Source organism: Miniopterus natalensis, chromosome 7 (genome assembly GCF_054644295.1).
Source record: "Miniopterus natalensis isolate mMinNat1 chromosome 7, mMinNat1.hap1, whole genome shotgun sequence".
Lineage (NCBI taxonomy): Eukaryota > Metazoa > Chordata > Mammalia > Chiroptera > Miniopteridae > Miniopterus > Miniopterus natalensis.
The window spans coordinates 82,428,710-82,448,282 of NC_142087.1; the positions used below are offsets into that span (position 1 = coordinate 82,428,710).

Here is a 19,573-nt window from a genome sequence, read left to right on the forward strand (position 1 = left end):
AGTCACCGACGGCGGGCGGGGCGGCCAGCCCGGCGCGGGGCAGGAGGCGCGGCGAGGTCCTGGGGGCGGCCGCATTGATTTTAAGGGGCAGGAACGCCGTCGCGGGTTTGGGAGGGGGCAGGATTTAAAAAGATGCGCTCGGCTCGCTCTGCTCAGTAACTGACGCGCCGAGGTGCTCAGTACCCGCAGCCACCGCTGCGCCCGGTGCCCCGAAGCGCGTGGACCCCGACCCCAGCCTCCACTCCCCAGGATCGGGAACCCCCGGCTTCGCCCCCCGAGAACAAGGGCCCCCGCCTTCGTCCCGCGGGGCAGGGCGGGGGGCACCCCTACCCCGACTTCACCCCTCCAGGACAGGGACCGCGCGCCCCCCCCGCGTCACCCCGCCGCTCAGGGACCCCACCCCGCTTCAACCTCAGGACGGAAATTCGGCGGTGCTGGGGAAGGGGAGGGTCCAGACGCACCCTAGCCAGCCGACCCTCGGAAGGCCCAGGGAGGGAAACCCGTGCGGGCCTCTGCAGAAGGGAAACCGAGGCCGCGCCGACCGTCCGCGAGCCTGGAGCCCCGGGGCCCGGGGAGCCGGCGGGCGCGGTGGGCGGGGCCTAGATAGTTGTCCCCGCCCACGCCGACTCCGCCCCCACGTCAGCCCCGCCCCGCCTACCCGCGCACGCGCGTTCCACACCACTCAATTTCCACCCCCGCCCCAGACTCGCCCGCCGCGTCTCGTGCTCCCACGCCGCGCAGGGCCTGCCGGGAGCGGACCAAGGAGAGGGGCGGGGAAAGGGCGAAAACCGGCGCGGACTGGCGGGGCTCACTGCGCAGGCGAGGCGCGGGGCACGCCCCCAGGCCGGCGGCGCGGCCATCTTTAAAGGGAAGCCAGCGCAGCGAGCCAATGGGCAGCGAGCGTACAGGGCGGGGCGGGGCGGTGCGAGGCCCCGGATGTGGCTGCTGCAGCCCCTCCTCCCCCGCGCTCCCCTCCGAGACCCCGGTCGCGCGCCCCGCTCGCTAGCTGATCCGCACGAGGGCCCCTCGGCGGCAGTGAGGAGGCGCGGAGGCGGAGCGGGCGGCGAGGCGACCGCGCGAGGCGAGCGGGCCAGGCCCGGCCGGGCGGCCGTCGCCATGAGCGGCTCGTCGGGCACCCCGTACCTGGGCAGCAAGATCAGCCTCATCTCCAAGGCGCAGATCCGTTACGAGGGCATCCTCTACACCATCGACACGGACAACTCCACCGTGGCTCTCGCCAAAGGTAGCTGCCCCGCGGCCGCCCCAACCGCTCGACCCCGCCCGCCAACAGCCCCACCCCCACCCCGGGACCCCCCGCAGGCCCCGGGCCCCGCTTCCCCTTTCCCAGTTTCCACGCCCTCGACCACCTCCTCCCCCCGCCGGCCCCCACCCCTCCGCCCGCGGGCCCTCTCTCTGCAGGCCCCCAGCCCTCGGCCATCTCTTTCCCTGCAGGCCCGCATCCCGGGCCCCCCCGCGAGGCCCTCCCCTGCAGGTCCCCTCCTCCCCGCCCATCCGGTCCCCCCGTAGGCCCTCACCCTCCGGGCCTCCCCCGCCCCTGTCCCTCGGGCGCTCCGGGTCGGCTCCCACGCCCTCCCGGCCTCCACTCCGACCCCCGGGTCTTGGCCGGCTCCGTGGTCTCCCCCAGCCCCGGGGTTATTGTGCGCGGCCCGCCCGCCCAGCCTCCGATGGCTGGGGCGGGTCCACGCCCGCGGCGCCGCCCCCTCCTCCACCTCGCTTCCCACCTCTGCAGGTGGGGGTCGGTTGCTGGGCCGCTTCTTCCCCACCTGCTGGCGGGGCAGCTGGAGCCGAAAACCCGGTCCCTGCGGGGACGCGAGGGGTGGGGCGGGGCCCGGGGCCGAGTCTCCCCCGGGCCTCCCCAGAAGAAGGCTGGGGGTGAGAAAACCCAGCTCTTGTTAGCTCTTCTGGAAACTATTAAGCGGCTGAGGCCTTGAGCCTGAACAAACACCAGGTCTTATCGGAACCTCATGCCAGGATAGGAGCAACGGCAGCTAGGTGCCCCCATTTAAAGCTCTTGCCGACCCTATCCCAGACATTCTGGGTTTATCCTTTAGTGACAGAGTCCTCTCCGTACGCTCTGGGAACCACACTGAGGGTCCTGAGACACTTAGTGGAAGGAGGATGGCTGGATTGTGTCTCTTTTCTGGGCTTGTTGAGGCAGGAGGTGGCCGCAAAGTTTCTTTGTCTACATCCTTCAGGAAAGATGGCGAGTGTCCTTTCTCTGCTTCTTCCAGAGAAGTACTGAGTGCAGCTGGGTCTACAGAAGCCCTGTTTCTTTGGCTCTTGGTAGACTCAAGATACCACACTAGGCCTTAAAGTGTCAAGGCAGAGCTTTCATGCTCCTACGTCAGAGGGAGCCTCAGGACTCTGGGCATGTTTCCTTGTAAAGTCTAGTGCTCAAGTTCTGGCATAGATCACACTGCTCCAGAAGATAGTTAAGTGTCTTGAGGTACGTGCTCACTGTACTTCTGGCACTTGACTACATTTGACATGACGTCCCAGTTGGAGAAACAGACCCGAAGTAGCCCGTGGTCTGCAGCAGGAGTTGTGCTCACATTAGGTAAAGCCTGCCCCAGAGATCTAAGGAGAGACTTGGTTGAGTTTCTGCTAGTAGGGGTCAAGAAGTACCTCTGTAGACACAGGAGCTGGTGGTGTGGGTCAAGTTCTGGGTCACCTTCTCCCATTGTTTTTGTAACAGCTCCTCCCAGGTTGGTATGGATAGAAGGGCAGGAATGACACTGTCAATCTATTCACTTCTAAGGAAAGGGACTGCCCAGGGTGATGTTCGTGAGGTTCCAGTCAAAAAGCAGCTTTTGCAATTTCAATCTGCCAAGTAAGATGTGGAGGGGGTTCTGCAAAGCAGACCTTGTTCTGTGAGCGCAAAATTTGGTTCATGAGACTGCCAGGGACAGGAATTGTTCCTTGTTGCCTTTGTGACTTAGAACTTCTTGGAGCTTTGCCAGCTGGGGTCTTGTAGGTATTACCCGTTGAAAATTTGGGGGGGGGGGGCACTGGTGAATAGTTGAAATGTGGAAACTGGGTCCTGGGCTGTGGATAGCACCCAGGCAGAGGCTGCAGCTAGAGAGGGTTGATTGAATGCATTTGGCTGAGGACAACAACTAATGCGTTTTTTTTCCTCTGGTCCTAAGTGAGGTCTTTTGGTACTGAAGACCGTCCCACAGATAGGCCTGCCCCTCCGAGAGAGGAAATTTACGAGTACATCATCTTCCGGGGAAGCGATATCAAAGACATCACGGTGTGTGAACCTCCAAAAGCTCAGCATGCGCTCCCTCAGGACCCTGCCATCGTCCAAGTGAGTGCAGGCTCCACGCCTGTGGGGACATGCTCTCTAAGGGGTGCTGGAGTCCAAGTGGAACTTGGTGTCATCTGCTTGGCCAGAGCTCTCAACTCAAGGAATGGCTTTTTAATGAAAAGTTGTTTAATTTTTGTCCAGGATGTTGGTGTTGCTGTGGAAAGGCTTAACTTCTGCAGCATGTAGTAGTGTGTGTGGAGTGAGACACGCTGTGTGTGTGTGTCAGTGTCAGAAGAGGGGGGGTGAGTGCACTTGGGGAATCATGTTTGCCCATAGTTTCTGGTGAGTCAGTCCCAAAGCCCCAGTGGCGTGGTGTCTGTGGCATAGGTGCTAGCAGGGACAGCAGAACTTGTTCTCTAACTCTGCCCAGATGTTAAATTGCAGTGCTGTGGGACAATGAATTTGCCTGCTGTGTTATGGTGTGTTTTGCCCAGGATTACCCAGGTTAATGTTTTCTCTTGACTTGTAAATTAAGTATTCGCTGGCTCCTCTGGAGCTCAGACTGCACAGAGAAACCCCCAAGTGGGCCTGAGGGCATGGGGACACCTGGGCTTCTTTCTGTTGGGGGTAGGGTAAAGCCAAGGATGACACATCTTCTCTTTGCAGAGCCTATACTACCTGATGGCAGGCAGAGGGCTTAATTGAGTTAGGAGAAATTCAAGTGAGAATTACCTGGACAGGTGGAACTGGGGATAAAATGTGGAAAAGGCAGCTGTAAGCTCCTTTAGACCATCCTGGGAGCTTAGTCCTCTGAGCATCACCCAAGCCTCCAGGAAGCAGGCTGGCAGGTCGGGCTGTGTGTCCCTGTCTGAACAGTGCTCTCCAGGCAGGGTGACGGGGGCCTGGCGCTGCTCTCATCTGTGTGTCTCCTTGCCCAGTCTTCCCTGGGCTCGGGCTCCTCCTTCCAGCCGCACGTGCCTTACAGCCCCTTCAGAGGGATGCCGCCCTACAGCCAGCTGGCGGCCAGCTCCCTGCTCAGTCAGCAGTATGCAGCTTCCTTGGGTCTAGGTGAGTAACCTGTTTCTATCTGCTAAACTGCGTGTGGTGACCTCCAGGAAGTGGGCCACGACTCCTGATGGGGGACACTGTGTACTTCCAGTGCTGGGACTTTCAGTGACTACTCATTGAGAGTAAGAGAGGTAGCAGACTGGGTTTTGGAACAGGTGAACCAAGTCCACATTCAGTTAGTGTCAGTCTGGGTCTGGGGGGAGGCCGTGGAATATTGCTGTGAAGACCTGATAACTGCCAGGTGTAATCACAGTGCGCCTGACTCCTTGCACATTTGTAAGCCTGTAAATATAAAACTTAAGTACAGCACCGCCAGGTTTTTCCTTCTTCATTCTCCTGTTGATGCCTCACTCAGAATTGTTTCCTCCAGGTTGAATAACCCTGGAGTAAGACTATCCCAGCACATAGAGCAAGGGTCCACCCAGTCCTGGCCGAAGCTCTGCAGTCAGGCTGTGGGGTTGGCAGCCTCGCCCACCTTGCTCCTGCTCTAGCAATAGGGTGTGATCAGGCCCTCAACGGTTGTGTGGGTCCCTTGCTTCTGAGTCCTGTTGTCTTGACTGCTGCTCCTAGTGTGGTGGTGCCCTTGGCCCGGCTCCCTGTGTTTCTAGAACAGGTTTGTGTGAGCAAAGTGTCCTAGGACAGACGCTTGGCTCTTTCCAAGCCTGCTAAACGCAAGACAAGTTTCTCATTACTTATCTGTGCCCTTTCTTTGTGCTCTTTTCTCCTTTCTCTTCTTTTAGAGAAGCTGGTAAGCCCTCCAGCCTCAGCCGCAGCCTCCAGCCCTAGCTCCTCTCCATCTCCACAGCCCGTGTCAGAGCCTGACATGTCCTCAGAGCCACACCAGCTCACTTCCAAGGGTAACGGCAGTTTGGGAGAACTGCACGCTGTCTTGCCATCCTGAGAGTGAGGGGGGTAAACCGTAGACCAGACAGTGGCTGTGACAGAATTGGCTGAGCCATGGATCAGTTAAGCTGCATCTCTGGTTCAGCACACAGTCCTGACTAGCGTCTTGTTTTAAAGAAGGGCTAGAAAGACTCAGGGAGCCCTTCCCTTGCTGTACCGTCACTTCCACATGTGGGCACTGCCCTCTGCTCAGAGGGCCGTTTCCCTGGGTTTCTGCCGTGGTCTGGATTGCTGGGGAAGACTGCAGGGGAGCCCACTGAGCACATTCCTCACCCGTCAAAATCGGGACCTCAGGTGGCTATGTACACTGAAGCCACTTTAAAGCTGGGTGACTGGCTCGAGCTGTTGACAGGCAAACAGTGTGGCCTGGTGACTGGCCTGTTGATGCTGGTGCGCACCACCTGCCTGCCAGTGCAGGTTTTCTCTCCTTGCCTGGTGTTGGTTCTTTGCGTTTTGCCCGAGGTCGGCCCACACCGTGGTGGAAACTTAGCCCAGGATGGTGCCTGTCAGCCTGTGCTTTGCATGTGTCCTGCACCAGCGCTAGTGTCCTTCAGTGATCACAGAGTAATGCTTTCTCCCCTCTTAAACATTACTGAGACACCCATTCTTAGGACCCTGAAAACCGCTCCTGCGCATGATGGTTTACCTGCACCGCCAGTGTCATACAAAGCACACAGGCCCAAGGTTCTTGCCCTGTGCGTTGGAATGTGAGGGCGCAGTCAAGAGCTGTGGCTCCAGGAAGGTGTACTGGGGAAGATGACAGGCCAGAGGAAGTGCTCTGGGGCAGTGCCCATCGTAGGGACACTGCAGATGCCAGTGACAAGGCTGTTCCAGTCAGCCCTAGGAGTACTTTGATCTAGTTACAATGAATTTGTCGTAGTAATTTCTCTGGTTTCTGTTCCATTGGGGGAAAAAGTGAAAATCACTGTTTTCACTTGTCCTGAGCTGCCGCTCCCGGACCAGGTGCCCAAGGTTAGGGCTGGTCTTTTCTCTCTCAGACCCTCATACACTTCCACCCACAGACCCGGGACTGCAGGAGAGGGGATTAGACAGTTGATGAGTATGGCCCATCCCCTGTCCTCTTCTGGCTTCAGAGGACCCTCTTGTGAAGCTTGGTTTCTGAGCATCCACGTTCTGTGCTCGGGGCTGGGCGTGCAGCTCTGTTGCCAAGGGCAGCCTGGGGAAGCCTCCGTTTCTTCATGATGAGCCTTACTTTCAAGAGCACTGCAGACTGTACTTCTCTGTAGTCAGCGACATTCATCCTTTCTGCTTTTATTACATGTTATGCAAAAATGACAGTATTCTAGAGCTTAACTCCAATGGGTGACCACTGCATTTTTCTGCACAATTCCAGACCGGGATGGTTCTTGTTCAGAGTGGACCAGTATGAAACAAATCCTCACACCCAGGATGCACCAGCATCTTGGGACCAACAAGCTCCCTTGGGGTCAGCTTGTGTGGTTTTCCGAAAGCCATTTCTAAACCACCTGGGAGGTGCTCGCTTGTGGCCAGGTGTTTTTCCCTCCTTGGGCTTTCCTAACACAGAGCCTGGGGTTCAGGGCTCCCGGGCTGAGCTGGTCTTGCTGCTGGGGTTAGCGCAGAGGGGGAAGCTTTGCCTGGGTTGGGTAGACCCTCTCTGGGTGGTTGCCTCTCCCCTGCCTGACGTGCCAGCTTGAACAGAAGTGTCTGTGGGGGCTGGGAGCTTTCTCCTTTTCTCTGTTTTCAACCCTCCTTCTCTCCCCAACCCAGGAGCTGGTTTTCCATCCGTCCCAGTTGGCAAGAGCCCCATGGTGGAGCAGGCTGTCCAGACTGGCTCTCTTGATAACCTGAATGCCAAAAAGCTGTTACCCGGTGGCAAGGGCACTGTGGGGGTGCAGCTCAACGGGCGCCCGGCCCCGCCCAGCGGCAAGAGCGCCAGCGGTACTGAAACACTCGCTCCTGGGATGTGCTCCCGCTTCCCACCATGCACACTGCTGCCTGGGGGCTTTGTAAAAGGGATTGCGCCCTCTCCTAAATACCACATGCTTTTTGCAGGGCAGGCCCTTGCTGCATGTCCCCTGGGGTGGTGCCACCTGCTTCCATCCCGGCTTCTGCTCTGGCAGGCGCTTGCCTTACTATCCCCTTTTGCGCCTTAGATGTAGTTCAGCCAGCCGCTGTGCAAACGCCAGGGCAGGTGAACGACGAGAACAGGAGGCCCCAGAGGAGGAGATCAGGTAACAGCTGCTGCCTTGTTGGGCCTGCTCTCTGCCTGCCCCTGCCTGCTTCTCTGGGTACGATTTCAGGGGTGCTGGGGCTCCCTGGTGGCTTCGGTGTGCTCTCTCCTCTCTCCCCTCTTTGTTGTCTGCCTTGCACTCAGTCATGTCGGGTTGGTGGCTCCTCAGCCATGACTGTCATTCTCCTCACAGGGAACAGACGAACAAGGAATCGCTCCCGAGGGCAGAGCCGTCCAACTAACATCAAGGAGAACACGATCAAATTTGAGGGTGATTTTGATTTTGAGAGTGCAAATGCCCAGTTCAACCGAGAGGAGTTGGACAAGGAATTTAAGAAGAAGCTCAATTTCAAAGGTCTGAGTTGTCATGTGAAAATTGCCCCTGTTCCCCAAGGAGTATCCACAGAGCCAGCCAAAGGAAAGATAGCTGTGGCTCTGGGGGCCAGTGTGGGAGCTGTACCCTATAGGATGGATGGCATGGCCCAGGCAGTCAAGGCCAGCGGGTAGGGGCTGGAGAGAGAGGTCACTTAGCACAGAGCAGTCAGTTGGCTGTTGAGTGGCGACGGGGCCTGCCCGGGACAAAGGTGCTTTGTCTGCCTCCCAGCAGCTCTGTGGGCTCTGCTTCTTTGTGCAGATGACAAAGCTGAGAAAGGGGAGGAAAAGGATCCAGCAGTGGTGACCCAGAGTGACGAGGCCCTTGCTGAGGAGGACCACCTGGGGCCCAATTGCTACTACGACAAGTCCAAGTCCTTCTTTGACAACATCTCCTCTGAACTCAAGACCAGGTCGGAAGCAGGGGGATGGGGAGGGGGCTGAGGTTCCAGTGAGCTGGTGGGAAGACACACACACTGCCTCAAATCTTGAGGACAAGCTCACTCTCTTGATGATGACACTCAGCTCTCAAGTTCAGGGCAGATCTCTCCATCCTATTCACATTTTTGCCACAGTGGATATATCAGTCCCAGTGGTGGCAGCATGGGAGGCCCTGGCAGTCACAGGCACTGAGGGGTCTGCCCGAGCTCCACTCCCATTTCCCTCCTGGCTTCTCCACCCTCCCCATAAGGCTGGCTGGCCCTACTCACAGCTGAGTGACTATGGACTTGCTTACTAGTCCCTAGCTGACCCTGGAGGCCTGAGGCAACTTGTCTGAGTGTTAGGAGTGTTCTGTTCCGGGTGTTCTTTCATCAGATGCTTGAGTCTGGGGCCCCTTGTGTGCTTTGTTTTCAGCACCTGATAACTGGTGCTCAGGTGTTGCCCCGAGAACAAGCTAGACCATGAAAGAAGTCTGCAGAATGGGCAGCTATAGAAACTCAAATCCATCCACTCTGTGAGCGGAGTGCCAGGCACACTGCTGAGCACGGAGGGTGCAGCAGAAAGGAAGCTGGGGATCCCCACCTCCCTGCACTCAGGTTTTCTGGCAGGGAAAGGTGGATGAGGTGGGAGATACATGTATAAGATACAAATGCTTTGAGAACAGGCGGTGAAGGGAAAATGGGCTGGGAGTGTGGTGGGCGAAGAGAGCAGCATGCTGAGGTCTTCAAGCCTGTTTGTGGGGAGCGGGTGGGAAGTGTGCATGCTGTAGCCGGGTCAGAGAGAGGGCTGGGGAAGCAATGAAGATGGGGTGCATCCACACAAGAATTTGTGGGTCATGGTAATGAGTGGCTTTTACTTTGTGCTGCGGGGAGCTGTCAGAGGTTGGGAGCCCAGGATGCAAGCCACCTGATGTTTTTACCACGTGGGTCTTCGGTGAAAGTGGCTGCAGGTGGCCACCTTTCAAATAGTGTTGGTGTCTCAAGGGGAGGGTGGGTGTGGCTTGGCTTCTGAACTGTTTTGAAGGTGGGGCTGATGGGTTTAATAGCAGGATTGAGGAGAGTCAGTTGTTGGCCTCGAAGACAGCTGGGACTCAGCTGCTGTTTCTTTACATGAAGAGGCCTGTAAGAAGACACGGGTCCTCACTGGAGGTGCTCAGGGAGCACAAAGGGTGCTGGAGCCATGCTGTGCTGGTCTCTAGCACCCCCAAAGCATAAGCACGTTCTTGGGGACCCTGCCCATCTAGCCCAGATCCCTCATCTAGTAGAAACCTCTTTGGAGGGGTCTGTGATATGCTCCAGGTCTTAGAGACTGCACAAGCCTGGACCAAGCAAGCAGCGAGGCTTCCTTTGGAGCACACTAGTGTCACATGCTTGTGTGAGGGAACAAAGATGTGAGTTCCGTGCCCAGCAGCCCAGTCCAGTGAGGAACAGGCCTGGTTGGAAATACGGCCCAGAGCACCTATAGTGTTGGATGTCGGGCTGCAGGGGGCTGGCTGAGTTGCCCCTTGAATGGCTCCAGGAACACAGCGACTGTCCTTCCTCCGGGCTTGGAAAGCTGGGGTGGGCGCCTCTGCAGTCAGTTTCACTGCCCTTGTCTGGTTCAGTTCCAGGCGGACCACATGGGCTGAGGAGAGGAAGCTCAACACGGAGACCTTTGGGGTGTCGGGAAGGTTTCTTCGTGGCCGTGGATTCCGGGGTGGATTGCGAGGGGGCAGGGGCAGCGGCACCACCCGGCGCAACCCGACTTCCCACAGAGCCGGGACTGGCCGGGTGTGAAGCAGCAGCTGGAGGTGAGTTGGGGACCTGCGGGGTCCTGAGGGGAGGGCATGGAGATGTGGGTACCCAGGCTTGGAACCTCTTCAGGAAAAGCTGAGAGCCGACCCTCTGAATCACGAGGGGCCTTAGGGACTTGGGGCCCCAGCGTCACAGTGGGCTCCGTGCAGGAGGGCTGGGTGCCTGTCACTCCAGTGGGGTCAGCCAGGAGAGCTTGTGACAAGCCAGGGTCTCGGTGCAGGCTGGCCCTGCCTTTTTAACAGGTCCCTGGTGACTGTGTCCCTTAAGGCCTGGGCAGTGAGTGGGTTATTGTGCTGACCTGTCTCAGCAGGTGGGGGGGGGGGGCCTGGATCTACTTCCTGTGGCATGTGTACAGAAATAGTTTTCATGGTGGGCTGTGATGGGGGTATCTGGAAAGCCCTGGACTTATGGGGTGGGAGGCACCTGCTGAGTGTGCTCACGTGGTGTCATGTCCCCTCCTGCAGGCTCTTGTGGAAGCAGCGGCAGAGGCGAAGCTGAGTGAGGACGCTGCACTTAACTGGGCAGACAGACATTGTGTCATTGTTTACTGCTTTTGTTTTGGATGTCACGGAACTTGGATATGGTCCAAGTTAGAACTGCTTATGTTCGGGGAGCGTTTAGGGAGACCTCTCTGAGGTCTCTGGGTCTTTCCTCTTTAGTTATGCACAGTCTAACCTAAGGTTTTGGTGTTTTGCAAAATGGTTTCTAGAGCGAAAGCTTGATCCTCACTTTGACTGTATATTTTTGACAGCTTTGACTTTAAAGTGGAACCAAATCTCATTTGGCCATGTGGCAGCCAGGCACAGCTCTGTCACCCACTGGCACTGGTGCTGCTGGCCTGCACCCCCACTGCCACTGGTGGGGTCTAAGGAGCAAGGCAGGGCCAGCCCAGGGGGTGTGGGGTCGGTGTGCCCTGGGCAGGGAACATGGGGGTGCCACAGATCATGTTTTGTGAGCAGACAGACCGCCTGATGTCCAGGGTGGTGGTTTCAAGGTTGGGGTCTGACAGGGTGAGGAGGCACTCTTGGAGGCACAAGAAGGGGCCTTGGACACGAACTGGGAACTGCTTGTTGCTCAGAGCCTGGCTTCCATAAGAATTGGGGTTTGGGTGACATCCCCACCCTTTCTGCCCTGCCAGCCCCTGCCTTGGCCAGTGTTGGACTCCAGCCACTGTTCGAGTCTCATTCTCTTGGAAGTGAGCCAGTCTTTTTTGTAAGCTCGGCTGACCGAGCATATTCCTCGGAGTTGTACATAGTTGTGTTTGTTTTGTAGATGTGTGGAGGGAGGTGGGATATAAACTGTTGCATGAGTAAGTGGGTCAGCTTAGTACAGCATGCACCCCTGATGACAGGGCATCGTGGTGAACATAAGCACCTTGGTAACTAAATGCCTAAATAGCTATAAAGATTTTGGTTCTGTATTGATTAAGTTAGTGTAAAAGCTTGGGTTTATTTTTGTAGGATTTAATGGCTAAGAATTAGAACGTAGCAGTGGGGCTACTCTGTCGGAGTAATGTAAATTGTAATTAAAATAAACACACAAACTTTAAAACCTTCTCTGCTTTGAAAGTGGTTGTTGACTGCCTGAAGCCCATTACGCCTGACATGCCAGCATGTTCCCAGGCAGCTGCTGGCAGGCCCCTAGCGGGTTGGCCTTGGGGGACTCTGATGCTCTTGGACCCAGCTGGTGTGGGCAAATGCCAGGCCCGTTCACTGTGGGCCACCCTTCCGGGGTGAATGGCTCTGCTTTCCTGACACAAAGTAGTTTCCAAAACTCGGTTCACAGATGAACCTGCTTCAGAAGTGGCCCTTTACCGCAGCCTCCAGGCCACTAGCTTCCGTGTTCCCAGTTCTTGAGAACCTGTTCCAGGGCTGGGCCCTGGACCACACAGGGCTGGTTTCTGACTCATGATGGGTTTCTGGGTGACTTTAGAAGCAACCTTATTGGTCAGCTGTGTCTCTCCTCCCTTGGTACCTGCCTGTTGTCCAGTCAGGCCCAGAGCAGGACTGGGCAGCAGGCCTCTAACGTCTGGGCCTGGCCATCACTCACAATTTAACAAGTTTGCAATCTTCAATTTTTGGGGCAACATCTTTGACCAATGAAAATAATCCTCTGAGGTGCACATGCTAGATTCAGGCAGCCAGGGTACGAATTTGAAACTAGTTGGGTAACTCAACAGTTGCACTAAACAGGTATTTTCTCTGCTCAAGTTTCTACATATAGGCAGGTCATAGTTAACACCTGTGACTAACCTTGCTACTCAAGTCTTAAAACTGAAAGCCATTTTGACAATTACCCATTTTATGCTGACCTTACGTATCTGGGTTTCTTGACTCCTTTTTAGAAGGTAGATTACATGTGCCCTTGAATGTGGAGTAAGAAAAGCTGCAGACTGAGGCAGAAAAGGGGGCCTTGGAATCCTGGAAGCAGAGTTGTAAGGGGCAACCAGCCCAAAGGTCACTGGTCACATCACCATGGCCTTGCGGGGGGGGGCGGCTGCAAAAGGGCCTGTTAGTAGGGTTATCTGTAGAGAGTGAGGACTGTAACACTGCTGTTGGCCTAGAGGCTAGAGGAGCCCTGGCTGGGTGGCTTGGTTGGTGGGAGCACCATCCCGTACACCAAACGGTCACAGGTTCAATTACCAGTCAGGGAACACACCCTAGGTGTGGGTTCGTGCAGGAGGCGACCAATCAGTGTATCTGTCTCTCACCCTTCATCTCTCTAAAATCAGTACACACGTTCTCAGATGAAGGCATAAATAAAAACGCGAGAGGGTTGGGAACAGCCAGCACCAGAAACCTCAAAGGAGACAATGTGAGAAACGTTAATACTTTACCTAGTGAAACCATAAACATAGGCTGGTTCTGAACACACCTGCTGCTGAAGGCTGTTTGTGCTCCTGCCCCTGACCTTAATTAGGAGCTCAAACAAAGGCCAAAGAAGCCATCGACCTATCTGGAACCTCTAAAGGAGGGAAACAGTGTTTCCCGCCTCAACCAGAAGTGCCAGATGCCTCTGCCTGCAGCATCCATGCCACCCCTGGAACGGCCTGCACTCAGAATCCCTGCAGGCCTTCCACAGGCCCCAAGGGACACCCCCCACTCGGTTAGTGGCTATTGTCTTGGAGCCTGGCAACAAGGACCGGGGAGGAAAACTCACACTCAGGAAAGCCTTTAGAGGCTAACTACGAGGGGTCAGCGCCACTTCCTCAAGAGCTACCATAATTCTACCCAAAAGATGCATAGCCGTAAAACAGGCGAAGTTAAAAAACATGGAAATTTATTGTAGGACACGGACAACGCCTGCACGTTGGTTCGCGCATCACCCATGATTTGCATTTAAAAATCGCTCCTAGCAAGTATTTTATCCGTCACGATGCTTTCTTTTGTTTCTTCTTTTCATTTTCTTCCTTTTCTTTTTCAATTTCAGCAACATATTTCTCAATTTCTTCTGGATTTAAAATCTACCAAAGAGAGTGTTTCTGGTGAGCCCACCAGGTGCCCCAGTGCACTAGGGCCCCCATGGGGAGGGGGCTCCCTGGACTCCCTACAGCTGCTTCTGCAGCACAAGGCCATGTGGCCTCCATGAGGGGATTAATGAAAAGCAGAAGCCAACCTGCACAGCTGCTGACGGCTCGTCCGCGTGCCAGAACACGCGAGCACCATCTGTGACCTCGGAGGTCAGCCCTGGAGCTCTTGTTTCCCACCCATTTGCGGGGAGCCTTGCCTGGTGCCAAAGCCAGCAGCGCTGTCAACCAGCACTGCCCTGCCCATCCCCAGGAGCGCTCCACCGAAAACAGGGCAACAGACGTGGGTTTACCTTGAGGGGCTGGTCTCGCCTCATGACAGCCAGCTCGATGTTTTTGCCGCCTGACTGAACTACCTGGGGGAGGGAGGGAGAGAAGAGTATCAGACAGCTGCGCCCACCTTAGGACCAAACAGTTCTGCTAAGTTCCTTAAATGATAATCTGTGCACACAAACCCAGTACTGCCACACGAGGGGACAGGCCAGACATACTAAAATCCCAGCACCCACAGCTTCTGCACTCCCTCTTGTCTCCTGGCAGTCATATTTTGGCTGGGTCTCTGGTCCCTCTTCCTGCACAGCAGCTGGGCTCCCAACACTGAGCCCCTGCTGCCTGGACCCCAACCTGGCCACCAATTAGCCCCTCTCTGTCTCTTCGGCTTCACCGATCAGCATCTGCATGGTCTCAATGAAGCCCGAGACCCCAGGACTCCCAGCCAGTATTCCCAGTCCTAATTTCTGCTCCCGCAGCAGCTGGAGCCCAGGAAACCTGCGCCTGGCTGTAAGCTGGGCCCTGACTGCGCGAGCTGTATGCAGGAGCTGGTAGAGCAGAGCAAGCCCTCTGTCCACCCCACCCAGCCCAGATTACAAAGGCAAACCTACTTCCAGAAGGGCCTTGATAACTAGCTTGACGGTCAAATCGTCCGTCTCGATGGCGTCGTCGGTGTAATTCTTCTCCAGAAACTCGCGCACCGACTTGGCACCCCGGCCTATGGCATTGGCCTGGGAGAGTGTTATACGCATAGGATGTGACGATTCAGAGCCAGCCCAATGATACCGCTGCCGTGCGGGCAGCCAGGGCCCCCCCTTCGGCCAAGGGCTATTTGGACCTGTACCAATTCTCACCAATAATATATACCATTTCATTATTGACAGACTTGTGGCCATTTCACTTTAAGCCACGTGTCCTTATAGCTCGCTGCCTTTTCCTCCCAAACAGGGCCGTTCAATGACTTGCTTGCTGCCACGTGAGCAGCAGTGTCATGGGACAAACAGGCTGTGTGTGCACACGCACTTGTAGGATGCATGGCCCCACCCCATGGCCTCCCAAGCCCCTTTACTGTGGCAATGCAGCCACAGTCCCGCTCTCCAGGGACTCACCTTCCAGGCGTGGTATGTGCCCGACGGGTCAGTCTGGTAGAGTCTGGGGGTGCCATCAAAGTCGAAACCCACAATAAGGGCGGAGATGCCAAATGGCCTGCGTCCATTGCTCTGTGTGTAGCGCTGGTGGGAAAAGGAACATGTCACGTTGTCTCAGCACAACAGGCCCCAGAGCCCACCAGACATCCTCACTGCACTTAGTGAGGGATGAGCACAATCCCAGGCCCCTCTCCAGACTATTTGTTTAAACAAGTGACATTAGTGACTGCTAGCAGTGTCCCTTTCATCTTTTGTTTCTCAGCCACGCTGAGTCCAGGGTCTCCCCATGGAGCACAGCTGAGGCCATGCGGAAGTGGGACAGCAGACACACATCTGGCTACACAGCTGGTTTTAAAAACAACTAGCCATTCCCCATAGGGCAGGGTGGCTTTCAGCCCCTCCCAACTCCTTGGTTACCGTCATGCAGAGAGGCAAGATAAAACTATCCCTTCCCTCCAGAAACAGGCAGATGGACTGCCCCCCACCCGTCAACGAGAACAATACCACCAACACAGGCAAGTGACAGCAAACACAAGCACAAGCAGGGCTGGGCACAAGACAAGTGCAGGCCTCAACTTCCCTGCAGTGACACGCACTAGCACCCACTACACAGCGGGACACCCTCCAGGAACAAGCAGTGACCATTCATGCCCAGAGCTGAGCCGTAGGTGGGACCCACCTGCTTCAAGCTGGCGATGTAGCGGGTAATGTACTCCACAGTGACTGGGTCCTCCACCGTCAGCCGGTGGCTCTGGCACTCCACCCGGGCCCTGTTGATGACTATCCTGGCGTCAGCAGTGAGGCCTGCAGGGACAGCAGAGCACATCATCACATTGGCCACGGTCAGAGACACAGATCACATAAGCAGACAGCAAGCATTCCAAAACCAGTCCTCTAAAGCCCAGCTCAGAGTCCACCTGCGAGACCGACCCGACTAACTGGGTAGCCTGCTCAGCCTCCATGGGTTCACAAAGAGTTGTGTGTGTTGGGCTACGTGAAACTGGGCAAGTGCAGAACCAGGATGTTCCCAAACTGGACCCGCCAAGGAGTGTGCTGAGAACATAGAGCCTGCTGGCCCCCACTGCACAGCAGCTGTGGAAAGCCGGACCTCTCCCTAGACAGTAACGACAACCAGGGACATACTGATGACAGCGGAAGTAACAGCAGCACCCCACACCCTGGGGAGTTATTTCTACAGCCTCTGCTCCAGCCACCAAGGGCAGGAAGCCTCCCCACCAAAAAACCGTGGCCCTTTACTTAAAGGCCATTGCTTTAAAGGAAATGGCTTTACCCAGTTCCTAGGTCTCCCAAAGCCTCTCCTGGCCCCAGGCTCACCTGCAAACGCCATGCAGACATTGTCATCCAGGGCACAGATCTTCCGCACCGTCCTCTCATCCTGCAGTTTGGCCACAGACTTCTTCTCCACACCAAGAACAACAATGTCTTTTCCTCGAACACCAACCTTCAAGAAAAGTCAACACAGCACATAAAGTGCCCTGAGTGTGGCAGGCGTGGCTCAGTGGTTGAGCATCTACTAGGATCCAGATCTAGGTTTGATTCCCGGTGAGGGCACATGCCCAGGTTGCAGGCGTGATCCCCAGTCGGGGGTGTGCAGGAGGTGGCTGATCAATGTCTCATCATTGATGTTTCCCTCTCTCTCCCCCCCCTTCCCTTCTCTCTGAAATCAATAAAGACATATTAAGAAGGGAGGGGGAGGGGGGAGGGAGGGAGGGAGGGAGGGAGGGAGGGAGGGAGGGAGGGAGGGGACTGAGAGTGTGCAGCAGGCACGGAGCTCTGAAAGCAAGAGTCCTCGGCCACTCTGTGGGAGCCACACCGGCCAACCATGGGTACCGACCTGCTGTGGCAGAGCTCCCCCAGCTGCTGGGACCACGCGCAGGCCTGTGCCTTTACAATGCTGACATGTAGCTTCAATGACAACATCACTAACCAGTAACTGCGGTATCATCAGTGTGTACAGGTGTCACTTTAACCCACTGAATGAGTCACACACAGGCCTTGCAGCCCGAAACTCCAGCGTTCAAGCCAGGTGTTCTGAAAGCCATGGTTCTGTGGTAGTGACTCCCACCACCACCTGCCCACCCCACCAATGTGCACAGCTGTGGGGACGGACACCTATATCAACTATCATGGGAGGTCAGTGCTCTGTTTATGGCTGACACTGGACAGGGGAGAAGAATGCATTAAAAACATGGACAGCCAGCCAGGCTGGTGTGGCTCAGCAGTAGAGCGTCGACCTATGAACCAGCTCATGGTTTGATTCCTGGTCAGGGCACATGCTGGGGTTTCAGGCTCGATCTCCAGTAGGGGGGGCGTGCAGGAGGCAGCCGATCAATGACTCTCATCATTGATGTTCCCATCTCTCTCACTTCCTCTCTCTGAAATCAATAAAAACATTTAAAAAACAAACAAAACCATGGAGAGCCCGGCCAGTGTGGCTTAGTGGTTGAACGTCAACCCGTGAACCAAGAGGTCACCAGTTCAATTCCCAGTCAGAGACCATGCCAGGGCTGTAGCCGGATCCCTGGCAGGGGGCATGCAGAAGGCAGCCAATCGATGTTGATGTTTCTCTCTTAATGATGTTTCTACCTCTCTCTCCCTCCCTCCCTCTCTAAAATCAATAAAGAACATATTAAACCCAAAAACATGGAGAAGTCACTGCCACCAGCTAACCCTGAGTCAAGGCAGGTACAGACACAAATGGGGTCAATCCCTCAGAGAAGCAACACCCACTCTTAGTTCAGAGCGGGGGCTTGTCGGCCTGGGCGCTCCAGGCCCTGGGCTGGCTAACTCTTTGATGTGGGGTCTACCTGGACACTATGGTATTTACAGTCTTGGACAATGAACAATGTCTGCACAGGTTACCAAATGCCTCCTGGTGTGCAGAATGACCCGTGGTGGAGAAGTGGTGTCTGATTTCAAGATGCTTTCTCATCTACCCTCTCATGGGATCGTCAGCCTTGCCCAGGGACAGGCCCAGGCTCAGAGATGCTAGGTGGGTTGCCCAGAGCCAGCCACCCTGGCAGGCCCCAGATGCGGGAGGAAGGGAGAGGGCCTGCAGACTCTCGGGGGGTGCTCTTTAAGCTGAATTAGGCCACAAGATGGATGCTAGACCTTAATTTCTAGACATTCAGGAAATGAAAACACCAAAATTCACAGAATCGTGGGCTTTCTTTGCCCGCCAGCTCAAATCTCTGAGATACTGGGTGGTAAAAAAAACAAAAAAAACTGACGAACAAGCAAAGTGACCAGGGTGTCCAAGACGTCATGAATTTAAATTTCAGGCGGTGGTCCGAATGAGAGGCACCGCTCGGAGGGCACCAGGGCGCAGGGCCAGCTCGCTGCCCACTTGAAGGAGGCTCCTTGACTAGGGCGGGCGGCCGGGGAGCCCAGCCCATCGGCGGGGCCGCGCAGCTCATACCGAGAACCTCCGCCGACCTGCGCCCCAGGACGAACGCTCTCCTCGCGGAGGAAGTCCCCTAACTGGGGCCTGTCTGGGAGCACGCACCCCAGTTACCTGCTTGCCTAACACTCAGAGCCAGTGGGCAGCCAGTCCCGCTGCCCAGCACGGGCGCCTCTGCCGGCCCTGAGATGCCCCAGTCCGCCCGCAGCGCGGCCGCCCGGCTCTCCTGGGGGGCAGGGCGCCCCAAGATGGCCGTCACCACCCAGGCCCGCTCCGCGCTACCGACGGGGGAGGGAAGGCGGCCCTTGGAAGATCACCGATCACGCCCAACTCGCTGGTGTGCAGAGCACCGTCCGTCACCAGCAAACCCCCGCCTCGGCGCCGGCGGTGAGAGCCCGCCGCTCGGGGCGCCCCCGCCAGGGCACCCGCGGGGCACAACGTGCCCCTTCCACTTCCACCGACGCCCGCTCCTCCGCGCCCAACTACCGCCCCGGGGCTAATCCCGGATCAACCGGACGGAACGCACCCGACGACAAAGGGGAGGCTCTCGGCGCCGCCGGCTGACTCTCGCGGGCAGGACGGACCCAGGCCCCACCCGGTGGGCAGCAGTAGCCGCGCTCCGGGCCTCCCGGACCGAGGGGCGCGCTCCCGCTAGACACCCGCGCGGTCCGCAGCCGCACCGGGCCCGCGCCCGCCCCCATCCCGGGGCCTCCCCGCGTCCCAGCAGAGCGGCCAGGCCAGGGCCTCGCGGGTTCCGAGGCGCCCCACGCCCCGGAGCCTCCCCCGCTCCCCCGGCCGAGCCCCGGCCGGCTCGCCGCACCTCCCGCGTCCCCCGCGCCCCGGGGCCGCCCCGCGCGCCAGCAGCGCCCCAGGCCCGCCCGCTTCCGGCCGCCCCCAGCCGGGCCCGGGCCCGGGGTTCGCCGCTCACCGCGGTCGAGCCCTTCTTCACGGCCTCCTGCGCGTATTCCACTTGGAAGAGGTGGCCGTCGGGCGAGAAGACGGTGATGGCGCGGTCGTAGCTCATGCCGGCGGCTGCGCGGCCCGGCCGAGGAAAAGCGCACACTCACCGCCGCTCGGCAGCCACTCCCCGCCCCTCGGCCCGCGCCCGCCGCCCGGCACCGCCCACTGCGCTGCTGGCGTCACGCGGC

At 57.2% G+C, this 19,573-nt stretch overlaps 2 protein-coding genes across 3 annotated transcripts; one reads left to right on the forward strand and one right to left on the reverse strand.

The window, feature by feature from the left end:
• The first annotated feature begins 1,070 nt into the window (after nucleotides 1-1,070).
• LSM14B (LSM family member 14B) lies at nucleotides 1,071-11,615 on the forward strand. Of its 2 annotated transcripts, XM_087819209.1 has the most exons (10): nucleotides 1,071-1,243; nucleotides 3,168-3,331; nucleotides 4,210-4,339; nucleotides 5,080-5,196; nucleotides 6,992-7,162; nucleotides 7,378-7,455; nucleotides 7,648-7,809; nucleotides 8,089-8,239; nucleotides 9,871-10,056; nucleotides 10,525-11,615. In XM_087819209.1, exons 1-9 carry the CDS (start codon nucleotides 1,117-1,119, stop codon nucleotides 10,040-10,042), a joined length of 1,272 nt encoding a protein of 423 aa, XP_087675335.1. In that variant the 5' UTR covers nucleotides 1,071-1,116; the 3' UTR covers nucleotides 10,043-10,056; nucleotides 10,525-11,615. The 2 variants fall into 2 exon arrangements, with proteins under 2 accessions (XP_087675335.1, XP_087675336.1); XM_087819210.1 differs by lacking the exon at nucleotides 5,080-5,196.
• A 1,707-nt stretch (nucleotides 11,616-13,322) lies between these two features.
• PSMA7 (proteasome 20S subunit alpha 7) lies at nucleotides 13,323-19,514 on the reverse strand. Its single transcript, XM_087819211.1, has 7 exons — nucleotides 19,354-19,514; nucleotides 16,340-16,466; nucleotides 15,684-15,808; nucleotides 14,966-15,088; nucleotides 14,464-14,587; nucleotides 13,880-13,938; nucleotides 13,323-13,523 (listed from the first exon to the last, which is right to left on the reverse strand). The coding sequence occupies exons 1-7, from the start codon at nucleotides 19,447-19,449 to the stop codon at nucleotides 13,431-13,433; spliced, it is 747 nt and encodes a 248-aa protein (XP_087675337.1). The 5' UTR covers nucleotides 19,450-19,514; the 3' UTR covers nucleotides 13,323-13,430.
• Nucleotides 19,515-19,573: the final 59 nt, after the last annotated feature.